This window comes from Halichoerus grypus, chromosome 13 (genome assembly GCF_964656455.1).
Source record: "Halichoerus grypus chromosome 13, mHalGry1.hap1.1, whole genome shotgun sequence".
In the NCBI taxonomy this organism is placed as follows: domain Eukaryota; kingdom Metazoa; phylum Chordata; class Mammalia; order Carnivora; family Phocidae; genus Halichoerus; species Halichoerus grypus.
This window is the reverse complement of record NC_135724.1, coordinates 60,662,629-60,683,700: the sequence shown is the minus strand read 5'-3', so window position 1 is coordinate 60,683,700 and position 21,072 is coordinate 60,662,629. Positions and strand designations below refer to the sequence as shown.

Sequence of the window (21,072 nt, the reverse complement as noted above, 5' to 3'; positions counted from 1 at the left end):
CTGGAGACTCAAGTGGGGAGGGGCCCGGTTCCCGACTCTCCTCCTCCGGACCCCGAGAGCACCAAATCTCAAATGCGGATGCCACGAGGGAGGCCCGGCCGGCAAGTGGGAGGAACGGCCGGCAACGGGGCGAGAACTGGGGAGAAGCCTGCCCGGGATGAACCCGCACTCGGGGCAGCCACGCCCCCCACCCCCAACTCCAGCTCCGCGCGCGGCGAGCGCCCAGCCCCGCACGCTGCCTGACAGACGCCGCTGCGAGGTGGGTGCGCAGAGGGCTCCCCGGGCACGCGAGGGGCACCGCTACGACCCCTGCACGCCACCGCTGACCGCCACTGACCTGTGCCTGCCGCCGCGCGACAACCCGCCCCCGCCGCAGCCGCCGCCTCCGCCTCCTCGCGCTCACGGTACCGCCGCAGCCACCGTAGACGCCTCCTGCGCTGCGCCCCTAGCCGGCCTCGGGCGCCCCATTCCCACCCCGCCCCAGCCTCCGCCTGTTTACAATGATTGGGACAGAACGCGACGAGCCGGCCCAACGCGCACGCGCATTCCCTCCTCCCGCCGCTGCCGGCTTCCCGGGTCCTCCTCTCTGTGCCGACGGCTAAAGCCGTCAAGGGCAAACGCCCTGTGCCCTCGCGCGCAGCACGCTGGGAGGCGTAGTTCTCGGACGCCCAACGCCCAGTTTACGTGAGGGCCCTTCGTCGAGGAAGGACACTACAACACCCAGGAAGCACCGTGATTCCTTCGGCCCAGAAGCTCGCTGAGGAGACTGAGGGAGCGCGCGAGAGAATGCGCCGCGCTAGTGCTCAGCGGGCGCTTGCGCAGTTCCTGGTCTTGGGGGACTGGGTGGGATGTAACACCTACCCCGAGCAAGTATCAGTGAAGACTGCTGGAAGGCATCGCCTGCGGTGGTCTTGAGAAAGGAAAGAGCTTTCCTCTCCACGTTCTAGCCGGCTGCTCCTCAGCTCCCGAAGTGCAGATCTTTTGTGCCAGCAGGCTTCGGTCGTCCTAACCAGTTAAACCAGCCTAGGAGGCCGGCCCAGCCTGCCGCTGGGTGGGGCATCTTCCCGGCCTTGGACTGGGTGGGGAATCTTTTGCTTGGGGTGGAGACTCTTGCTGTGGGCTTTCGTTAAAGGAAGCGCCTTGGGCCTCTGAGGAGAAACTTGCATAGAACTCTGTGTCGGGAGCCTGCTGAGAATTCCTAAAATGGGTGTTGACAAGGGCCAGCCCCTGGTTCGAGCTGGGGTGCGGGGCTGTCTTCCACCGCCCTCTCTGGCTCAATAATTGCAAAGGAACACCTGAAATAGAACTGTCCAGCCGCATGTTTAGGTTGCAGAAATAACTGAATCGTGGGAAAGGCTGAAAATAACTAAATTCCCCCCAGGAATCCTAAGCAAAACTTGAAGAATGTTTCTGCTACGACATGGCTCGAAATCGGGTCTTTTGAAGTGTTCTTGTTTTATAAAAGTTGGCTGATTATTAGGGGAAAAATATGATTTGGGATAAATGCCCTTCCCAATTATTTCCATTCCTACGTGCAATACGCTCTTTAGAACTTCGTTGTATAATGTAGATTAACCTACGTAATCCGTCCTGCTCCCAGATAAGCTGACAGATCTGACAATAGGTCTCTTCCTTGTACACGTTTTCTACTCAGCCCCCTAAGCCTGACTTTGAGGAGCCTCCTACAATTAGATACCAACATGGTCTGTGGTAGCCATTGTTTTCTGACTGCTTGAGAAGCTTTCTCTTTGCCCCTCTGGCAACAGAAGAGTGTCCTCTGACCCACTGAGATGGGCATGTCACAATGCCGGTTAATAATACTCTGCTTCTAGGAACACTAATTGGGCCAAGGGATAGGCACTGACCTGAGTTGGGCATTATTGAGCCCTTGCTTGAAATCGCTATGTGGACACAGAAAAGGGAGGGGGAAAAAAGCTTTTTATTGAGATAACTGCTGATGGCCATGTTCTTCACACATAAAGTCTTTTCTGCAGTAGCAATAAATGAGGCCAAAACCGGAGGGGAGGGTGGGATGGGAAGGGAGAGAAAGCAAGAGCTGACAGCATGAAGACTGGTTTCAGTTTCAGAGGCCAAGGTTTGTACAGCTTTAAAAGCACTCTTTAAGTGCTTTGAGCACTTAAATTACCAATTATTAGCATGTTCAATATTAGCTTTAAAAATGAAGGAAATTCTAATACATGTAATACAAAAATCATAAGCACTGAAAGGATAAATTGACAATTCAGTTGTGGTTGGAGGTTTCAAATTCCTGTCTCAGCAATGAACAAGAGAGAAAGTCAAGATGGGTATAGAAGACCCGCATTACAGTATCAACCAACTTGAAATATTTGACATATGCAGAAAACTCCAACAATAGCAGAATACACATTCTTTTCAAACAAATGAAACATTGTCCAGAATAGATCATACAATAAGCCACAAAACAAATCTCCATAAATTTTAAAGGACTGAAAACATACAAGATATGTTCTCTTTCTATAGTGGAATTAAATTAGCAAAAACAAAAATCTGAGAAACCCCCAAATATCTGGAAATGAACACATTTCTAAATAACCCATGGGCCAAAGAAGAAGTCACAAGGAAAATTAGAAAACATCTGGAACTGATGGAAACAAAAATATATCAAATTTAAGGGAAGCAGCCAAAACTGTGCTTAGAGGGAAATTAATAGCAGTAAGTGCTTACATTAGAAGGAAGACAATAATCTAAGCTTCTATCTCAGGAAGGTAGCAAAAGAGGAGTGAATCAAACCTAAATTAAGTAGAAATAAGGAAATAGGATAAAAATAGGAATCAATGAATCTAAACCAAAAGGAAAGAGAGAAAAGGACCCAAGAGCTGGCTCTTTGAAAAGATCGAATTGATAAACCTTTAGCTCGACTAAGAAAAAAAGGACATAAATTACCAAAATGAGAAATGAAGAGGGACAACACTACAGACCTTACAAAAATGAAAAGTATTATAAGGGAATATTATGAACATCATAATCCTGATAATTTTAAAAATAGCTGAAAATGGAGGCATTCCTGGAGAGAACAAATTACCAAAACTAAAGAAAAAAGTAAAAAATCTGAATAGACATATGAGGGTAAAAAACTTGAATTGGTAAATACAAATCTCACAAGGAAAAACCCAGGTCAAATGTCTTCACTGGTGAATTTTACCTTAAAATATCAAATATTTTAAGGGAAAAAAAATAATACCAAATCTATTAATCCCCTTTTAGAAAATAGATGAGTAAGGAACACTCCCCAATTCATTTTGTGAGGCCAATATCACCCTGGTAACAAAACCAACAACATCACAAAAAAATAGAATATCCTTCATGAATTGTACACTTTAAAAGGGTCAATTTTATGGTACATGAATTATATCTCAATAATACTGTTATTTTTTTTAAAGATACGAGAACTGAATTAAATATTCTAAAGACAACCCCACGCTTGGATGAACAGAGTAGAAAGATCCAGTGTCGGGACGCCTGGGTGGCTCAGTCGTTAAGCGTCTGCCTTCAGCTCAGGTCATGATCCCAAGGTCCTGGGATCAAGGCCCACATTGGGCTCCCTGCTCCGTGGGAAGCCTGCTTCTCCCTCTCCCACTCCCCCTGCTTGTATTCCCTCTCTCGCTGTGTCTCTCTCTATCAAATAAATAAATAAAATCTTTAAAAAAAAAAGAAAAGAAAGATCCAGTGTCTGTTGCCTGTATCCTTGGGACTGGCACCTAAACAGTTCACTGGTCATAGCACTGTTACATAGTTGAAATTTCTTATTTCTTATTATTAAATATATATTTAATAATATAATAAAATGTTATAGTTTTATGGATCATATAAAAGATACACTATTTAGAGCTCATGACAAAAACAGATGTCAGAACTATATGAGTTCACATTTACTCTTTGCAACAATTTACCCCACAACTCAGTGCCTTTAAACTATTCTGCTGCTTTTGAAGTTACAGTCAGTTGGTGGGTTAGGTGGGGATTAGACTCGCCTGGGGCAGTTGAGATGGCTGAGCTTCTCTCTGCAGTGATCTCTCATCTTCCAAAGGCTAGTTTGTATTCTCAGCATACAAACAATTTTTAAGTGTTTGCAGGTCATTTACTGATGCCCCATTGGTCAAAGCAAGTCATATGCCAAGCTCCAGATTCAAGGGATGAAGAAATAGACTCCACCTACACGGAGGCACTGGAAAGAATTTGTGGCCATTTATTTGCAATCTATGACAAGAATTCTTGAATCTCCTTGGTTCCTGCAGGAATGACTTTATAACCTCCAAGGTCTGTAAGTTAGTGTGAATTGACACCTTTTGATTGAAACGATCATAAATCAAACGTAAGTATAAACTGCATTCTAGTATCTTCCCTCCAGTCCTCTCTAATCCTAAAGATTTTCTAGGAGTAAATAAACTACAAAGCTGATTCAGATAAAAATTTTACCTTACAAGCTTCCATCTGATATAGCAAAATTTTTTCCATTTCCATTATATGCCACTTCATGTAATCATTTCTAGGAGAGGGAGAAATGGTAAAATTTATGTCATAATTTAAAGTATAACATTTGTTTTTTAAAGTTATCAGTGATAACACTGCGGTTATTTAGAATAATAATAATTTGGATCATGAGTTTATGGATCATAGTTTTGGTCTAGATAAACCTAAACATCTAAAAGTATTCCTCCGTTTCCTTGTGACCTGGGACAGAGAACTGCCCTCCCCCCAGCTCATTGCACTCCCTACCTCCTCCCCCAGCCCCTCCTTCTGGGAGCTGTAAGTAATACATCTTGTGGTTTTACTTTCTTTCTTTGTGTTAAAATTGCAGCTTCAGGGGTACCTGGATGGCTCAGCAGGTTGAGTGTTGGACCCTTGGTTTTGACTCAGGTCATGACCTCAGGGTAGTGAGATCCAGCCCCACGAGTTGGGCTCTGTGCTCAGCAGGGAGTCTGCTGAAGATTCTCCCCCTCCTTCTCCCTCTGTCCCTCCCCCCATTTGGGAGCACCCATGCACACTCTCTCTAAAAATTTTTAAAAAACAATAAAACAATAAACTGTGCCTTCAGTCAAAAGGACCCCCAGGTTTTCTCTTTCCCAAAGTGGGAGCTCAAATACTGAGGGAGTTACCTGCCAACGCTGTGTGGGTGGCTTGTGCCTCTTCACTCAGCAGGTCATAATCTGCATATTCTTAATTTAATACACCAGCTATGGGCCCCCCAACACACCTTACATATTTTAAAGTATCTTTTTTCTATGCTGACAATTCAGACTTGGTTTGACCAAGTACAGATTACAAATCATTCTACCCCAGAATATTGAAGAATATTCCTAGCTTCTAGTATTGCTGTGGAAAAATCCAATACTATTCTGATTTTTGATCCTTTGTAAACAAACCATCAAAAACCTTAAATTTTCTTCTTTAAGAAAAAAATACTTTTAAATTCTCTATTTTGCCCATGGTTTTATGAAATTTCAGAATGATACGTCTTGAGCTGGGATTAGTTTTATTCTTTTGTGGGTTAGGACCTTTCAGTCCGGAAACCCATGCATTTCAGTTGTGGGATCTTTTCATGGATTATCTCATTGATGACTTTTTTCCCCATCCACTTCTCTCTTCTGTATTTCTGTAATTCCTGTAATTTGCTCTTGAATCCTTATAATGCTCTTCTACTTTTATTGTCTTTTATCTCCTATTTTCTGTCTCTTTGTCTTTTTACTTAAATTTCTTCAAATATATTTTCAACCTATGTATTAGGGTTTTCATTTGGTTTCATAGTTTTAATTTCTCTTAATTTTTTTCTCTTAATTTTTTTATATAGCATCCTGTTCTATTCTTGGGTGTAATAACCTATCTTTTCTTCCTGCGCCTATCAGTGACACATATGTTGAAGTTTTCTTCTCCTTGCATAATCTCTGATTCTTCTCAGGTTGTGATTTGATGGTTTTGTGACCATTGTTTGTGTTTGTTTGGGTCTCTGCTTTTCATATGAGAGATTTTCCTTAAGTGTGCAGTGACTCTTGGCTATCTCACTATATTTGAAAGTGTGAAACTAAAAAGCTTGTATATGTATGTGGGGCTTGGGACTTGTGGACCTCGTTCCCTCTTGGGGGGTCTGGTTGGGCTATTTTGTTGAGTGTGTCAACCTACTGGTTTCTCCTAAAAGATGTTTCCCCCAGAGGAGTTAACTAACCTTATTGTGGTAATCATTTTGCCATGGATATATGTATGAAATCATCATGTTATATACCTTAAACTTAACATATATGTCAATAATATCTCAAAACTGGAAATAAGTAAATTCTTGTAAAAAAAAAAAAGGAAAGGATCCCCTTTTTCTTTGACATGTGGGGTGTGGCAGTGGAGACACGTCCTTCTTGAATCTCTGACTGTAGGGACCCTAATCGACCGATGGTCCCAGATGATGTATTCCAGATGCATCACTGCATTCTTCCCAAGGCCGCACTTCCCACATTGGCTGCTCCCCAGTCAGTGACTAAGAGTGGCAGGAGTACTAAGGCAAGCCCATTCCTGCAAGATGCAGGATTCCTCTCCTGGGTGTATTTGACTTGCAAATGCCCATAGTCTTGCCAAAACTTTCTTAGAACTGCATTGTAGTTATGGCCATTTCTTCATTCTTCCTTTTTTCCTTCCTTCCTCTCTTCCCTCCTTCCTTCCCTCCCTCCCTCCTTTACAGGGGTCATACCTGTATCATGACTGATAGCTCTTCCAGTCTCTCCTCATTTTCTCCCATAGTTGTTTCCCCTAATAAATCTCTTGCATGTGTTGTCCCATACTGGCATGTACCTCTCAGAGGACTCAGACTATTGCAAATGGCACAGAAATTGGAGTCTGAGGAACAGATGGAAAGATGAGATTTGGGATTTATTGACTTACAACTTGGCAGATGTTGAAAATGCTATCCTGAGTGGTAGGTGGGCACAGATACTCCTGGCACAAGATTGTGACCCAGTTGCTAAAGACTTTACCTGTGGTGAGCTGGAAAAATTTCCAGGGAGAGGAGAACAGTCTTGCAGATAAAATGATTCAGGAATTTGAGAAATATGAGGAGAACCATGTCTTCCATCACAGTTGAATTAGATGGTTGCTGATAAATTGTATTAATACCCTGCAGAGGAATAATTAGAGCCTGAGCACCATTAATAAGCAGTTAATGGCCAAGAGTCATAGTAGCACACAAAAAGGTCCTTATCTTTTGCAGTAGAAGAGTGGACACAGATGAGCTCCAGGATGTTTGAATTCTCAGCCAAAGGCAAGTCTGCTATGCTAAGGTCAAAGTCCTGGTTAGGAAAACCTGGGACTCTGAAATATGGAATAAAGACAAATGGATGTATGCCATTGAGGATGTTAACTCTGTAGACACCTCTTAACCCTATGACTTCCAAATGTTCCACCCTTCCCTCGTATCAGCTGATATTTCTGCCATGCTAGAAATCACTACATAGTACCAGCATACTCCTCAGGAGCTGCTCCCACCGCCCATCCTGGGAGCCAGGGCAATCACCTGGATGGGCACATGCTGGGCCTGATAATGGAGGAAAGAGACTCCACCAAAAGAGTTGCTTGAATTGACTGGTAAAAGGAATAGGGCAAACCTGATGCTCAGGCAACAATTAATTAGAAGCTTGCAAAAAACCAATGACCAACATTCAGTGAAGCAGAAATGTCTGAGTTTCCCTGGCACATGGTAGAGGGAAGAATAGAAGGGTTGAGGGAAGCAGGCGTGTTGGAATGGATATATGATGGGTGACCAGAAGACCCACCAGAGGATTATGGTCCACAGGAGGGTCCCAGGACACACCAGTCAGCAAGGCCATTAGAGATGTGCTTGTTAGAGGGGCACCAGCATCACTTAGGGGTTCAGCGAGAGTTTCTGCAAGTCAGGGATGATGGTAGGAAAGCACAGAGCCAAGTTATCAATGCTCTTGAGCAAGATGGGGCCCCAGAGCAATAGAGGCCAGGTGGGAGGCTGCACTTAATTCCAGCAGCCGGAGGCTGCAGTTACTATAGTGACCGGTAAGGTCCAAGGAGTTCAGCTGGAGTGACTGTGGGATGATCTTTCCCCACAGACACCAAATTAACACGTAAGTGTACTATCACCCAGACCATACCACTCTGACATGTCCGCAAGAAGAAGAGAAATACTGTCAAAAACTTTGCAAGAATTTGTACACACAACGAACAGGTATAATTAGACTAGGTAAATGGGCACAAATTTGGAATCTGGCAGAATTGAGCTTGAATGTTAACTCTAATTCCTACTGTACATCAGAATCAGCAATTCTTCCTTAAAGAGCCAGATAGTACGTTTGTTAGATTTCCTTGGGCTGTGTGGTCTTTGTTAGAACTACTCAATTCTGCTGTTGTAACTCAAAAGCAGCCATAGGCAATAGGTACCTAAGTGAGTGTGGCTATGTTCCAAAAATTCTTTATTTAGAAAAACATGTGAAGGACTGGATTTGGCCCATGGACTGTACTCTGCTGACCTCTGTCCTATGAATGTATTTTCTTAACAATTGTCCAAGGTCATTTGCAAAAACAGTCCTAATGCTAACTACTTTGTAAGGTTGTTCTGGCCCTTATATGAAATAATATGATAGCTCTTAAAAGTTCTCATCACAAACAAAAAAATTTGTAACTATGTCTGGTGATGGGTCTAATAACTAGACTTACTATACAAATCATTTTGCAATGTATACAAATAGCAAATCATGTTGTATACCTGAAATAATGTAATGTTATATGTCAACTACATAAAAATAAAATAAAATTCCTATTTTAAGCTGGAAAAAAAAAATGAACCAAGGCAGTGAAATGCTCCCCAAAGTCAGATATATTTGAGGTTGAGTTTGGGATTTGTCACTACTTACAGATGACCCTTGGGGAAGTTTCTAAACCTCTCTAAGCTCTATGGTCTGGTTGGATTGGACAAAGTCTGAAAAGTTTAATTTGCACAGGGTTGTTAAATGGAGCATTAGAATTTCTGGTTCACTGATATAACTATGGTTCTGGCTCTGGTTGCAGCAGCGCAAATATGCCATTTGTGACTCAACCAAAAACATTCACTTTAGTTCCTAGTCTTTCCAAGGCACTTAATAGTTTTGTTTTGTCCTTGCGTCAAACAGACCTTAGCTTGCTGCCCCTCCCACCCTCCTATTCCTTCTTCTGGTGCTTAGCACAGAGCTTTCCAGACAGGAGGAGAAAGGTCAGACCCTGTTGAATGAATGCAGCATCTCAATCCTGTGGGATTTAGCTATGCTTGTGGAGACATGCTTTTAATGACTGAAAATCTAGTTTTCAAGTAAAGGAATCAGGTATTCCATCTTTTTATTGAAGTTGAAACAGAAAGAAAAGAGCCTTAACCAAAACAAGGCTTTGAAGTTTGCCATCAAAAGGATTTCCTTAGAGTGGCTGTTGAAAGCTTTTAAAACTAGACAGGCTTTTGAAAATAAAGTGGGTTACCATCTCCTGGGAAGTTTATGTGTGGGTCTAATTACAACAAAGGAGTATCAATTGAAATAACCTTTATAGAGTCTTTGATTGAAATGGCTGGAAGTCTTTCTGGTAAATAAAGGATGAGAAATGTCCCTCTAGTGAATATTTAAGAGTTCCTTTGTTAAATATTTTACTTTGCAAGACAGGAGCTGCAGGTTTCTAGAAGCTGAGGGAATAACTAAAAAATTTACACGGTTGGTGGAACTGTAAATTGGTACAGACTTCCAAGAGAGAAATTCAGGGTATCTAACAAAATATAAAGCATATATAAACTGTGATCCAAAAACTTATTCCAATGGTATAATAGGACAAGTGTGGGATGGACAAGAATACTTAAAATATTATTATTTTTAGCAATGAAAGCATTAAAACCTAAAGGTCTATCAACCAGGAATTGATTGAATCAATTATGATATATTCACTGCAGTAGAATACAGTGTATCTTTTAAAAATACTATGTATTTTTATTTTTTTGGCATGAAAGATGTCCATGATATCCAATAAACAGCAAACTTAGTTATCTGGACAGAATATGTATGAGAATGTGTTCGCTGTCCCTGTATTGTTTGAACTATTTATGAAAACGATACATTATGAAGGAGGAAAATAATGATGTGGGGGGGGAAGCAGCTGTAATTTGTATTTTCACTGTTCAGAAGACAGAGCAAAGAGCAGACCATCGGGCTGAACAGATTTGGGGTCATCTGATCCAGTTTCCTCACATGGGATATAGATAGTAAGACACTTTTTAAAACTCATTTAACATAATTCTTTACTTAAAAATACAAGTAGCACCCAAAAAAAGTAGTACATTTTTTTCCAAAATGTGTTGCTGAGAACTGTGATACAAAGTAAATGACATATTTTTCAAGGGAAATATATAACACAATAATTTATTTCAGCATTAAAAGCATTATAGTGATGATCAAAATCATGTCATAAGTTTAAAAAGACATACAACATATAAAAATGTAGCAGTGTCATAAATCTGAACTATCTAAGCTGAAACAATTAATATATAATAAATGTTAATTATTTAATAAAACTTTGGTTGGCTTATTAGAATCTTGATGGACTTGGGGATGACTTCTATGGATCATGTTGCTAATAAACTGTGACCATTTTAAAATATACTTTCTTTTTTATTAGTAAAGTTTATGTAGCTAATGGACGAATTTTAAAAATTCTATTGATGTTGAGGCTGGAAACCTTGACTTCATCTTTCATTTTTCTCCCTTTTCCTCTGTCTCTCTCTTGTCTGAGAGACATCTCTGGGTTTATACTGGATCTGTTTGCAAGAACTGAAAAGACAGACATATCTGGAATTAGTAAGATTTCCTAAACATCATTTTCATTAACAGACTCCTTTCGTGATAAAATATATCTCGAGCCCCATTAGAATTTTTATGTGTATTTTCCCCCAATTTTTTAAATGAAAAATGCTGTTTACATAGAAAAGTTGGCAGGCAGAATTGTACAGTGATGTATACCCACTACTGGATTCTACAAGTATTAATATCTTGCTGTGTTTGTTTGATCATTTGTTTGATCTATCTTTTCTCCATCTATGTATCTATCACACACCAACCCATCTTATTTTTTTATGTATTTCTTTTTTTAAAAGATTTTATTTTTTTCAGTCATCTCTATACCCACCATGGGGCTCGAACTTACGATCCTGAGATCAACAGTCGCATGCTCCACTGACCGAGCCAGCGAGGCGCCCCATTTTTTCCTGTATTTCAAAGTAAACAGCAGACCTGAGTACACTTTATCCCTAAACATTTCAGCTCACATGTGCTTAACTAGATCTTAATATTTGCTTATAACACTGGCTTATGAAATAGACAAACATGAAGTGTACCACCATTCTATGAGTTTTAAAAAATACAACACTCAGTCCAACCCTTATCTAGATCAGTCATCATTTTGTATACCATCGACTCGTTGTGCCTGTTCTAGAACTGCAGATATGTGCAATCATTCGATTAGCACTTTTTTGTGTAAGGTTTCTTCCACTCAGTGTGTTTTTGAGAGTCACTCATGTTGTGTTTCAGTAGTTCATTTCTAGTTATCACTGAGTGGTATTCCATCATGTAAGTGTATCACAAGACTCCTAAGTCAGACACAAAGGGTTTTATTGCTCACAGCTATGGTGGTAGCCAGAGTATCAGTATCTGCACCACTTCCCAAAGCCCATCTCCATGGAGTGACATACAGGGCCAAGTGATGCTTGCATACGGGAGTTACGTCACAGGGGACAAACCCTGAGCTTAGAGAACCTGAATCTGTTATGATTGCCCAGAGGGAGATTTTTTATCTTCCAAGGCTGTTCTCTATACAAACATAGCTCAGAACAAAAAGCAGCTGGTGCTTCTGCTCGCAAGCCATGCATAACACCAGAGACCCGTGGAGAACTGTCTCCTAACAAAACATTCTTGCACAAGTCCTTTTGTGAACCTGTTTTTAAATTTCCCTTGGGTAAAATCCTAAGAGCTGAATTGCTAAGTCATAAGATAGATGTTTATCTATCAGAACTTTTCCCAAAGCGATTGCACCATTTCATACATCCACCAACGATGTATGAGAGTTCTTATTCTTTCCACCTTCCCTGTGTTGGTTTTGTCAGTGTTTTAAATTTGAGCTATTCTGGTTAGTTATAGTGGTAACTTAATTGTAGCTTAATTTGCACTTTCCTGACAACTAATGATGTTGAACCCTTTTTTATTTGCTCTTTGGCCACTAGTACATTTTCCTTTGGAAAGTGTGCGCTCAAATTATTTGCTTTTTAAAAAAATAGGTCTTTTGTCTTTCTATTATTGAGTTGTAGGAGTTCTCTATATATTGTGGAGGCACATCCTTTACTAAATATATATTTTGCCAATATTTTCCTCTTGCTTGTTTATTTATCTTAACTGTGCCTTTCAGGAAATACGATTTTAAAATTTTTGCTGAAGTCCAATTTATCAACTTTTTTTTTTTTTTTTTTTTAAGTAGTCTCCACACCCAACATGGGGCTTGAATTTACAACCCTTGAGATCAAGACTTACATGCTCTACTGACTGAGCCAGCCAGGCGCCCCTAATTTATCAACTTTTAATTTTATAGTTACCACCTTCTGGGTCTTGTCCAGAAATCTTTGTCTACCTCACAGTCATGAAGATTTTTTTTTTAATGTTTTCTTCTGGAAGCTTTATAGTTTTAACTCTTAAGTCTAGGTCTATGATACATTTTGAATTATTTATTGGGTAAGGATGAGATACAGGTGGTTCATCTTTTCCCAAATGAATATCCAGTTGTCCCTGTGCCATTTATGAAAAACTTCCTTTCCTCATTGAACTGCTTTAGTAAAACTCAAATAATTGTATAAATGTGGGTCAATTCTAGGCTCTCTATTCAGTTCTCTATCATTACACCAGTACCACACTGATTACTATACCTTAGTAGTAATCTTAAAGTCAGATAGTGTAAATTCTTAAATTGTGTTCTTCTTTTTCAAGGTTACTTTGGATAATCCAGGTCATGTGCCTTTTCATAGAAATTCTAGAATTTCTTTGGAAGATAGATAGATAGATATTTAGTTTTTGTGTGGTATATAATAGAGAAGTTATTTTAAGTATAATAGGAAAAACATTTAAACAACTGCATTATAATTTTCTTAATTATTTTATATTTCTAAATCCTTATACCTAAAACAACTTGTATTTTTTATTTATTTGACAAGTTAAATGATGCCATGTAATTTGATTAATATTAATTAGGTAAGAAAACCCTGACAATATGATGTGTTTGTTTTGACTCTTTAGAATAGGATATTCTGATTAGACTTATTAGACTGATTCAATTCGCCCAATTAGAATAGTTATGTTCTAGAGTGAGCCTGACACAAATTAAAGAATAAATGAAGTAGTCATTATGTTGTTGATGTTCACCTAATTATAACACATTTGAATCTCCTACCTAAAGTAGCATTTCTAACTAAATAATTTGTTCTAACTAAAGAATTACCAAACAAAATAGAAAAGTAAAATTATGGAAAACCCTTGAAGAATTATCAGAAGCTCAACATGTACTTTTGAAAGTTTAACAGTAAAAATATCTGAAAATCTTGAGAGAAACAATAGGCTAATATTTAAAATCTATAGTAAATATCAAGCATACAAACAATTAAGTTGGCTAATCACTATTTAATATTTATTACTTTACTAAAGTTGCCTAATGCATATTTTCTCCCTTGTCACCTTAAAATTTCCATCATGGAAACAATAATTCATTTGCCAAATGTTTTGAAATAGCAGACTTCTCAGTTATTATATCTATCTTATTACTGAATAACATTTATATCCTCATGAAATGCTTTTTGTTGTCTTAAAATTTTCTGGGACTTTGATACATTAACAAGTTTGTCACCTTTTCTACTTACAGAATGTTGTAAAATGCAAAAGTAAGAAATTATGGCCTCTTGACTGCAAAGCTTCCAGCACATTAGGTTTAGGATGATCTCTTGTGTCAGAGAAACTTATTAATGAAAAATTGGCTTGACTACCAAAAGGTCTCTTCTACCATCTGGTAGTGCATGGCAACACTTCATGAAGAGTAGTTTCATGAATTGTAGGTGGTCAGAGAATAAATATGACCAATTATGGATCCCCAGATATATGAAAAAATAAGCAGCAAGAAGGAAAATACCAAAATAAACAGGCATACTTATTGTGGAACAAGTAGTAAGTCAAGGTATCCTGGCATTAATTTTAAATGATTTTCAATTTAAAATGCTATATACAGTCAACTTATCAATTGAATGAAAAAATTAAGATATTTGCACACATACAAGAATTTTTTTAATGTAGCTCCCACATATTCCTTTTCAGAAAGTTCTTGAGATGAGTGGAAAGCCAAGAAAAAGAAAGACATGGGATACAGGAAGGGGTGAAACTGACCCAAAAGCCTATTGAGAAGAAGGCACCGTTCTTTTTTTGACAAGATAAAATAAAGGCACTTAGAAACTCCAGAAAAAAAACCCAGAAAGTTGTACAGGATAGTCATGGTTCAAACAGGAAGCAACCTGGAAGGTAGCATAAGTTTGAGCAATTGGTAGAATATTAGAAAAGAGAATAGGTTTTGCTTATAATTCTAAGAACATTCTTTCAGGTAACTCTGGAGTGTTGACATTGACCATGTACAGAAGGAAAAAGGATCCTAGCATTTTATTTCTTTTTTAAAAAAAGATTTATTCATCTATTCTAGAGAGAGAGAGAGAGTGTGTGAGCTGGGGGAGGGGCAGAGGGAGAGAAACCTAAGCTGACTTCATGCTGAGCATGGAGCCCAATGTGGGGCTTGATCCCACCACCCCGAGATCATGACCCAAGCTGGAATGAAAAATCAGATGCTCAACCAACTGAGCCACCCAGATGCCCCTGGGATCCTAGCATTTAAAAAAATCTCTGCAGTTAATAATACCTAAATAGTTATAATAATGTGTAAGCCATTTAATGGTTTTCAACTTTGAAAAAGAACATTTAGACAATCCACAAAATACTTAGTAAGAACCTAAGTCTAGAGGTAAAATTTGGAGAAGAATTCTAATTTTACATCCTGGAGAGACAAGAAATACTGTATAAAATTAATGGAACAAGAAATAGAGGTCTAAGTGTATCATTTCAAGTTACAAAGGTTATAAAAAAGAACTAAAATCGGGGCGCTGGGTGGCTCAGTCGTTGAGCTTCTGCCTTCAGCTCAGGTCATGGTCCCAGGGTCCTGGGATCAGGCCCCCCATCGGGCTCCCTGCTCAGCAGGAGGCCTGCTTGTCCCTCTCCCACTCCCCCTGCTTGTGTTCCCTCTCTTGCTGTGTCTCTCTCTGTCAAATAAATAAAATCTTAAAAAAAAAAAGAACTAAAATAACTATCAAAAATTGAAAAGAGAAGGTCAATTGTGTAGGTTAAATCTTTACATTTTGGAGCAGGGAGCTGTTGGATAATATCTATCTAATTTAGAAGTAGTGATATGGACACAATATTTAGAATTACGAAGGTAACTACCAGAAGTATGGAAAATAAAAAAGTGATTGCCCATGAGAACAGCCCTGGAGTGGGGAGAGACATGATGCTTTCCATCACAAATCTTGTGATTTTTTTTTTTTCAAAAAGTAATTTACATCTACTGTGTTGATAAGATTTTGTTTAAGTGAGAATAAAATGTATCAGCATTGTGGCATCAAAAATAGACCAAAGCAGCTGTTTTAAATGCTTGCAGTTCTTGGTTGAAAAACGCCAGTTGGTTTATTTTTATAAATTTTCTGTGAAGTTTCAAACTGCTATTTGTTATTATTTGTTCAAAAACCATACATTGTGAATAGAAGACTTTTTTTCTCTAAAAGTGAAAATTGGGCTTTTAAAACTATATTTTCTCTTTTAATACTGATTTGTGAAGAACAAGAGATAGTTTGATGTGCACTGTAAGAACTGTGATTAGATAAATACATGTTATTGATCATGCCAAATATTTATATATTTTAAAGATTTTATTTATTTATTTGACAGAGAGAGACACAGCAAGAGAGGGAACACAAGCAGGGGGAGTGGGAGGGGGAGAAGCAGGCTTCCCGCAGAGCAGGGAGCCCAATGAGGGGCTCCATCCCAGGACCCTGGGATCACGACCTGAGCCGGAGGCAGAAGCTCAACGACTGAGCCACCCAGGCGCCCCTATATATATTCTTCAGAGAAGTGACTACTCGAGATGATTGACTATCTTTAATCAGGTTGTTTGTTTTGTTATTGAGTTTTAGGAGTTCTTTATATGTTCTGGGTCTTGATTCCTTATTAGATACATGATTTACAAATATTTTCTCCCATTCAGTGGGTTTCCTGTTCACTCCCCCACTTTACACCATAGTTTTATACAGACTAAATTAAACAATGCAGCACTAAGGATAATGGTCCACCCCACCCTACCCAATGAGCCAGCTGTGTCCACTGAGTGGTTAAGCCCCCCTCCCCCTCATAGCAGCTGATAAGTGAGCTGGTTCCTCTGACCTGCTCATTGGATAAGCATTGGATGGCTCTCAAACTTTCTGTTTTAAGGATGAGAAATTTTTTAAGTAATTACTGGATTATTTTAAAAAATTGAAATAGAACAGTGATCATTCTATCTTTTAACAAAGTGAATCCCTTTACCCTTCAGTTGGGAAATGCTGCCCTGCTGCAATAAATCTGATTTGTGAAGTCACTGCTTTGAAAGCATCCAGGACTCATCAGGGGGCTCCCTCTCCAGGTGTGGAAAATGCTGTTCTAGAATTTTCTCCCCTTCCCCGAACAGTTCCTCCCTCTCAGACTGTATGGGAGGAGCCATTTATGTGGGTCCTTTTCCCCACACTGGTGAGGAGAATTTGAAAATATGGTTTTACAATAGAAAAATGACATTGGCATTTTGCCAAGAGAATGACATTTTTGTGAAATCCCCTCTGCACTGATTTGAGGATGATTCAAATCTTATCTCTCCATCTCTGGCTCCTAGGTGTCCCCCAATGTCTTGGCAGTTGTTCAAACAAGTGAATTCTAAGGCAAGAAAAAAAAAAGCAGAAGTGTCCTGGAGAAGCTCCAAACTGGAGTGGGGACCACAAAAGACACATCTGCTTGGCCCCCTGCCCTGAGTCCTGCCCCCCAGTTCCTGGTGTTGGTCCCCTTGATTAACTTCGTCAGGCTAATTAAGGAGAGTCAGCGCCATTCTTATGGAAAATGATCAGTTAACAGTACTTTTGAGGCTGTTTGAAAGTTCTGTGAAATGAAAGCCCAACTGTGACCTTGGGACGATTAATTTTACGAATCCTGATTTTCAAAGGCTATAATTCTATTTCAAGGATATTGCTAACTACTGACATTTGAAATAAGCTTTTTCTTTTCCTTTCACAGAGATCATCTTGACATGTTTGCTTCTGGGAGTTTCTTTCTCTGCAATACATACAAAAGCATTGAACTGGGATGAAGTTGACATTCTAAACATTTGAAGTTTGTCTTCGATTCTTTCAAAAAAAAGAAAAAGAAATAAAAAAGAAGGGAAGGTCGTTTGACATCATTAAAACATCTCGGAAGTTTTGCTAGGCTTGTGCTATGAAAACCTAAAATGGCATGGAGACATTGTTCAAAAGGATGGAATTTGGGGATTTTCCTTAACCTTCCCCACCCTCCTTTGCAGAGATGTAGAGGCTGAGGCCAAGTGACATTAGTGTCCCCCGCCCCTGACATCACTTGCTCAATAGCAAGTCTCCCTCCCACAAGTCCCCAAATAGCCAGGCATGTGGCCTCACCAGCCTCTCTGGTCCTCTCCAGGTCATTCTCATGGCTGGCCTCCTAATCCTAAAGCAACAACAACAACAAAAAGAGCATAAACAAACAACCATCTTCTAATTCTAAAAGATAGGCAATATGTGTTAAACAGGAGAAGCGACTCTACATATTCTAACATGAAATACTCTATTGTATTAAGTGAAAAAAAGCAAGTCACATGGGGCGCCTGGGTGGCTCAGACGTTAAGCGTCTGCCTTCAGCTCAGGTCATGATCCCGGGGTCCTGGGATCGAGCCCCATATCGGGCTCCCCGGTCCGCGAGAAGCCTGCTTCTCCCCCTCCCACTCTCCCTGCTTGTGTTCCCTCTCTCGCTGTGTCTCTCTCTGTCAAATAAACAAAATCTTTAAAAAAAAAAGCAAGTCACAGAAAAATAAATTCAATTATTCCATTCATGTTTAAAAAAATGTGTGTGTGCATGCATGGTTTAAAAAAAAAGGAATCATACACACAACACACACAGACATATATATGTTAAAAAAAAAAAAAAGTTAAAAGCAAAACAGCAGGCCCCAAAGGGAGTCCCTTATGCTAAGCCCCACATCACCAAACTGTGACTTAATTATGGTTTTTGCTCTCCCAGAAATGGAATCTTAAACCAGTCAATCAGGAATCGCCGGATCAGCACTAGAGAGGTAATCTGCCTGATAGACCCCATCATCATCCCCTAAAGGAAGGTGACCTTGCAATAACCAATCTGATTTTTTTGCCTGGTGTAACTTCCTGGTTCCCAGTCCCTTCTGCCTACGAGTCTTTCACTGTGTACAGCTACCCACTGCTCTTTTCTATCTGCTAGATGGGCTGTTGCCTGATTCATGAATCATTGAATAAAGCCAATAAGATCATTAAAATTCACTCAGTTGAATTTTTTTTTAACAAAACCCATAAAGAGGGCAGCTTCCTCCCACCCTCAAGAAGAGCTGAGGTCCTGGGTGCCTGGGTGGCTCAGTCGGTTAAGCGACTGCCTTCGGCTCAGGTCATGATCCTGGAGTCCCAGGATCGAGTCCCGCATCGGGCTCCCTGCTCAGCGGGGAGTCTGCTTCTCCCTCTGACCCTCCTCCCTCTCATGCTCTCTGTCTCTCATTCTCTCTCTCAAATAAATAAATAAAATCGTTAAAAAAAAAAAATTAAAAAAAAAAAAAGAAGAGCTGAGGTCCACACACTGTCCTCTGAGCATGCCCTGCTTGGAATGTTCTCAGCTGTGCCCCCCAGGGTTGCCATGAGGCCACCTCCTGGAACCTGCCGGAGCACCCAGTGGCATAGGATGGATACGATTACAGGTAGGAAATGAAGGCATAGAAGAATTCTTGCTACCTTGTACCTTCTCCTGGACCTGAAAAGGTTGATTCTAATGAGGGGGGCTGTTCCTTGGGAAGACATGGTCCATGGGTGCCCTGCCCTTTGTCCAAGCAGACTCGGCTCAGATTCTGATCACCTGCTCAAACACTTCCCTCTTCTGGCCGCTCAATTAGACAACCCGCCCCCCCACACACACACCATTGGCCTTCTCCAAACTGCCCCCTCCAGTGCATGGCAGGGTTTGGGATTTCCCCCTTTACTTTGAGAAATTGCACCTCCTTTGCCACTTGAACAAGTGCTCCAGAATAAAATTCTTTTTGGCTCTGTGATCTTGGTGAGTGAGGAGGAGAAGCAGGGACCAGTTTTTCTAAGGGCCAGAGTGGGAGGTTATCTATGGAATTTATGAATCCTCTGAGAGAAGTCTGGAAGGATCTGTGGGAGGGGTAAGATGGGAGGAGAGTGTGTGAAGGAGCCCTCACTTCTCACTCCATATATTTCTGTGGTGTTGCATTTTTTTGCAACGATCATGAATTCGTTTTTTACTTGTGTAATTACAAAAATAAAAATAGAGGCTTGGTTGGTTAAATGAGTTGTGGGTTTATGCATACATTTTTACTTTGCCTTCTTGTCATGGACCAGAAATACTCTCTGAAGTGAAGAGATCGTGCAAAATAATGGGCAACAACATGAGGCAGCTGTCAGGCTCAGGGTTTCCTCAAACTCGCTGCTGTTTGTGCCCCAGATAATCCAGTTTAGAGGCAGCCTGTGTCCAGAACCACTTTGACTATATAAATCCATAAGGAAAGCACCCAGATCAATTTTGTCTTACTGGCTGTGAAATCCTACAAAGCTCAGCAGTAATCAGAAGGATCTGCTCACAATCGAAATCTGGCCAAAGAAGGTCAAGGAGGTTATCACTGATGTGAAACCAATGAATATCACAGATGAAGTCCTCGTTCATTTTTATTTTTTTTTTTAAGATTTTATTTATTTATTTGAGAGAGAGAGAGACAGCGAGAGAGGGAATACAAGCAGGGAGAGTGGGAGAGGGAGAGGGAGAAGCAGGCCTCCTGCTGAGCAGGGACCCCCATGTGGGGCTCGATCCCAGGACCCTGGGATCATGACCTGAGCCGAAGGCAGACGCTTAACAACTGAGCCACCCAGGCGCCCCCTCGTTCATTTTTAGAATGTGGAATTTTAGCATAATTTTTCCAAAAAACAAAAATGCTTCCCCCGTAAGACCAAAATGTTGACTAATGGGTGATGTGGATTAGGGAAGAGAAACCTTACATAATAGCTGAAAAATTAGAAACTTTGGATGTAAAAATGGGAACAATTATTCTTGCTGCTGAAACCATTAGCTAGGTAAAAGTAGTCTGCACAGCACATTGTTATAACTACTCTTTGTTAATATAATAGCAACATTTGAATAAGAAAATGAAAAATATTACATAAGGAGTATGAACCTAGAAAGTAAATATAGAGCTTGCACCTGATGAGTTAGTGAAATCATATACAGATGAAACAACTAACCTCCTCGTGGATAAAATTAATTTAGTAAAACAAAACAAAACAAAAAGCCTGAAGCCCTGATTGCAAATGTGGCCACTATGAATGCTGGCATGAATTGCATCGGACATGACCAAAAAAAGTGACTATGTTTATATGCCAATTGCATGGAGAGTTAAGACAAATGAGATTGACACAATAAGCCGTTTTAAAGATATACTGGAGGGGCACCTGGGTGGCTCAGTCAGTTAAGTGGCTGCCTTCGGCTCAGGATCCCAGAGTCCCGGAATGGAGCCCCAAGGTGTGCTCCCTGCTCAGCAGGCAGGTAGTCTGCTCTCCTCCCCGTGCTTGGGCTCCTCCCAGTGCTTGGGCTCCTCCCCGTGCTTGGGCTCCTCCCTGTG

General features: G+C 40.4%; 2 protein-coding genes across 10 annotated transcripts in view; both read right to left on the bottom strand.

The window, feature by feature from the left end:
• Positions 1–1,027, bottom strand: part of RALBP1 (ralA binding protein 1) — a 64,480-nt gene extending 63,453 nt beyond the window's left edge. The window contains exon 1 of one of the 3 annotated variants that reach the window (XM_036092489.2): positions 862–1,027. The gene's annotated coding sequence lies outside the window, so the exon portion shown is untranslated. Of the gene's footprint in view, positions 1–337; positions 498–861 lie in introns of those variants that run through there. The other 2 variants (XM_036092495.2, XM_036092488.2) reach the window with 2 other exon arrangements.
• A 9,243-nt stretch (positions 1,028–10,270) lies between these two features.
• Positions 10,271–21,072, bottom strand: part of TWSG1 (twisted gastrulation BMP signaling modulator 1) — a 145,058-nt gene continuing 134,256 nt past the window's right edge. For all 7 annotated transcript variants that reach the window (XM_036092511.2, XM_078060597.1, XM_078060591.1 and 4 more), the window contains one exon: positions 10,271–10,826. In XM_036092511.2, the coding sequence (XP_035948404.2) occupies positions 10,681–10,826 (146 nt within the window). In that variant the 3' untranslated portion in view covers positions 10,271–10,680. The remainder of the gene's footprint in view (positions 10,827–21,072) is intronic.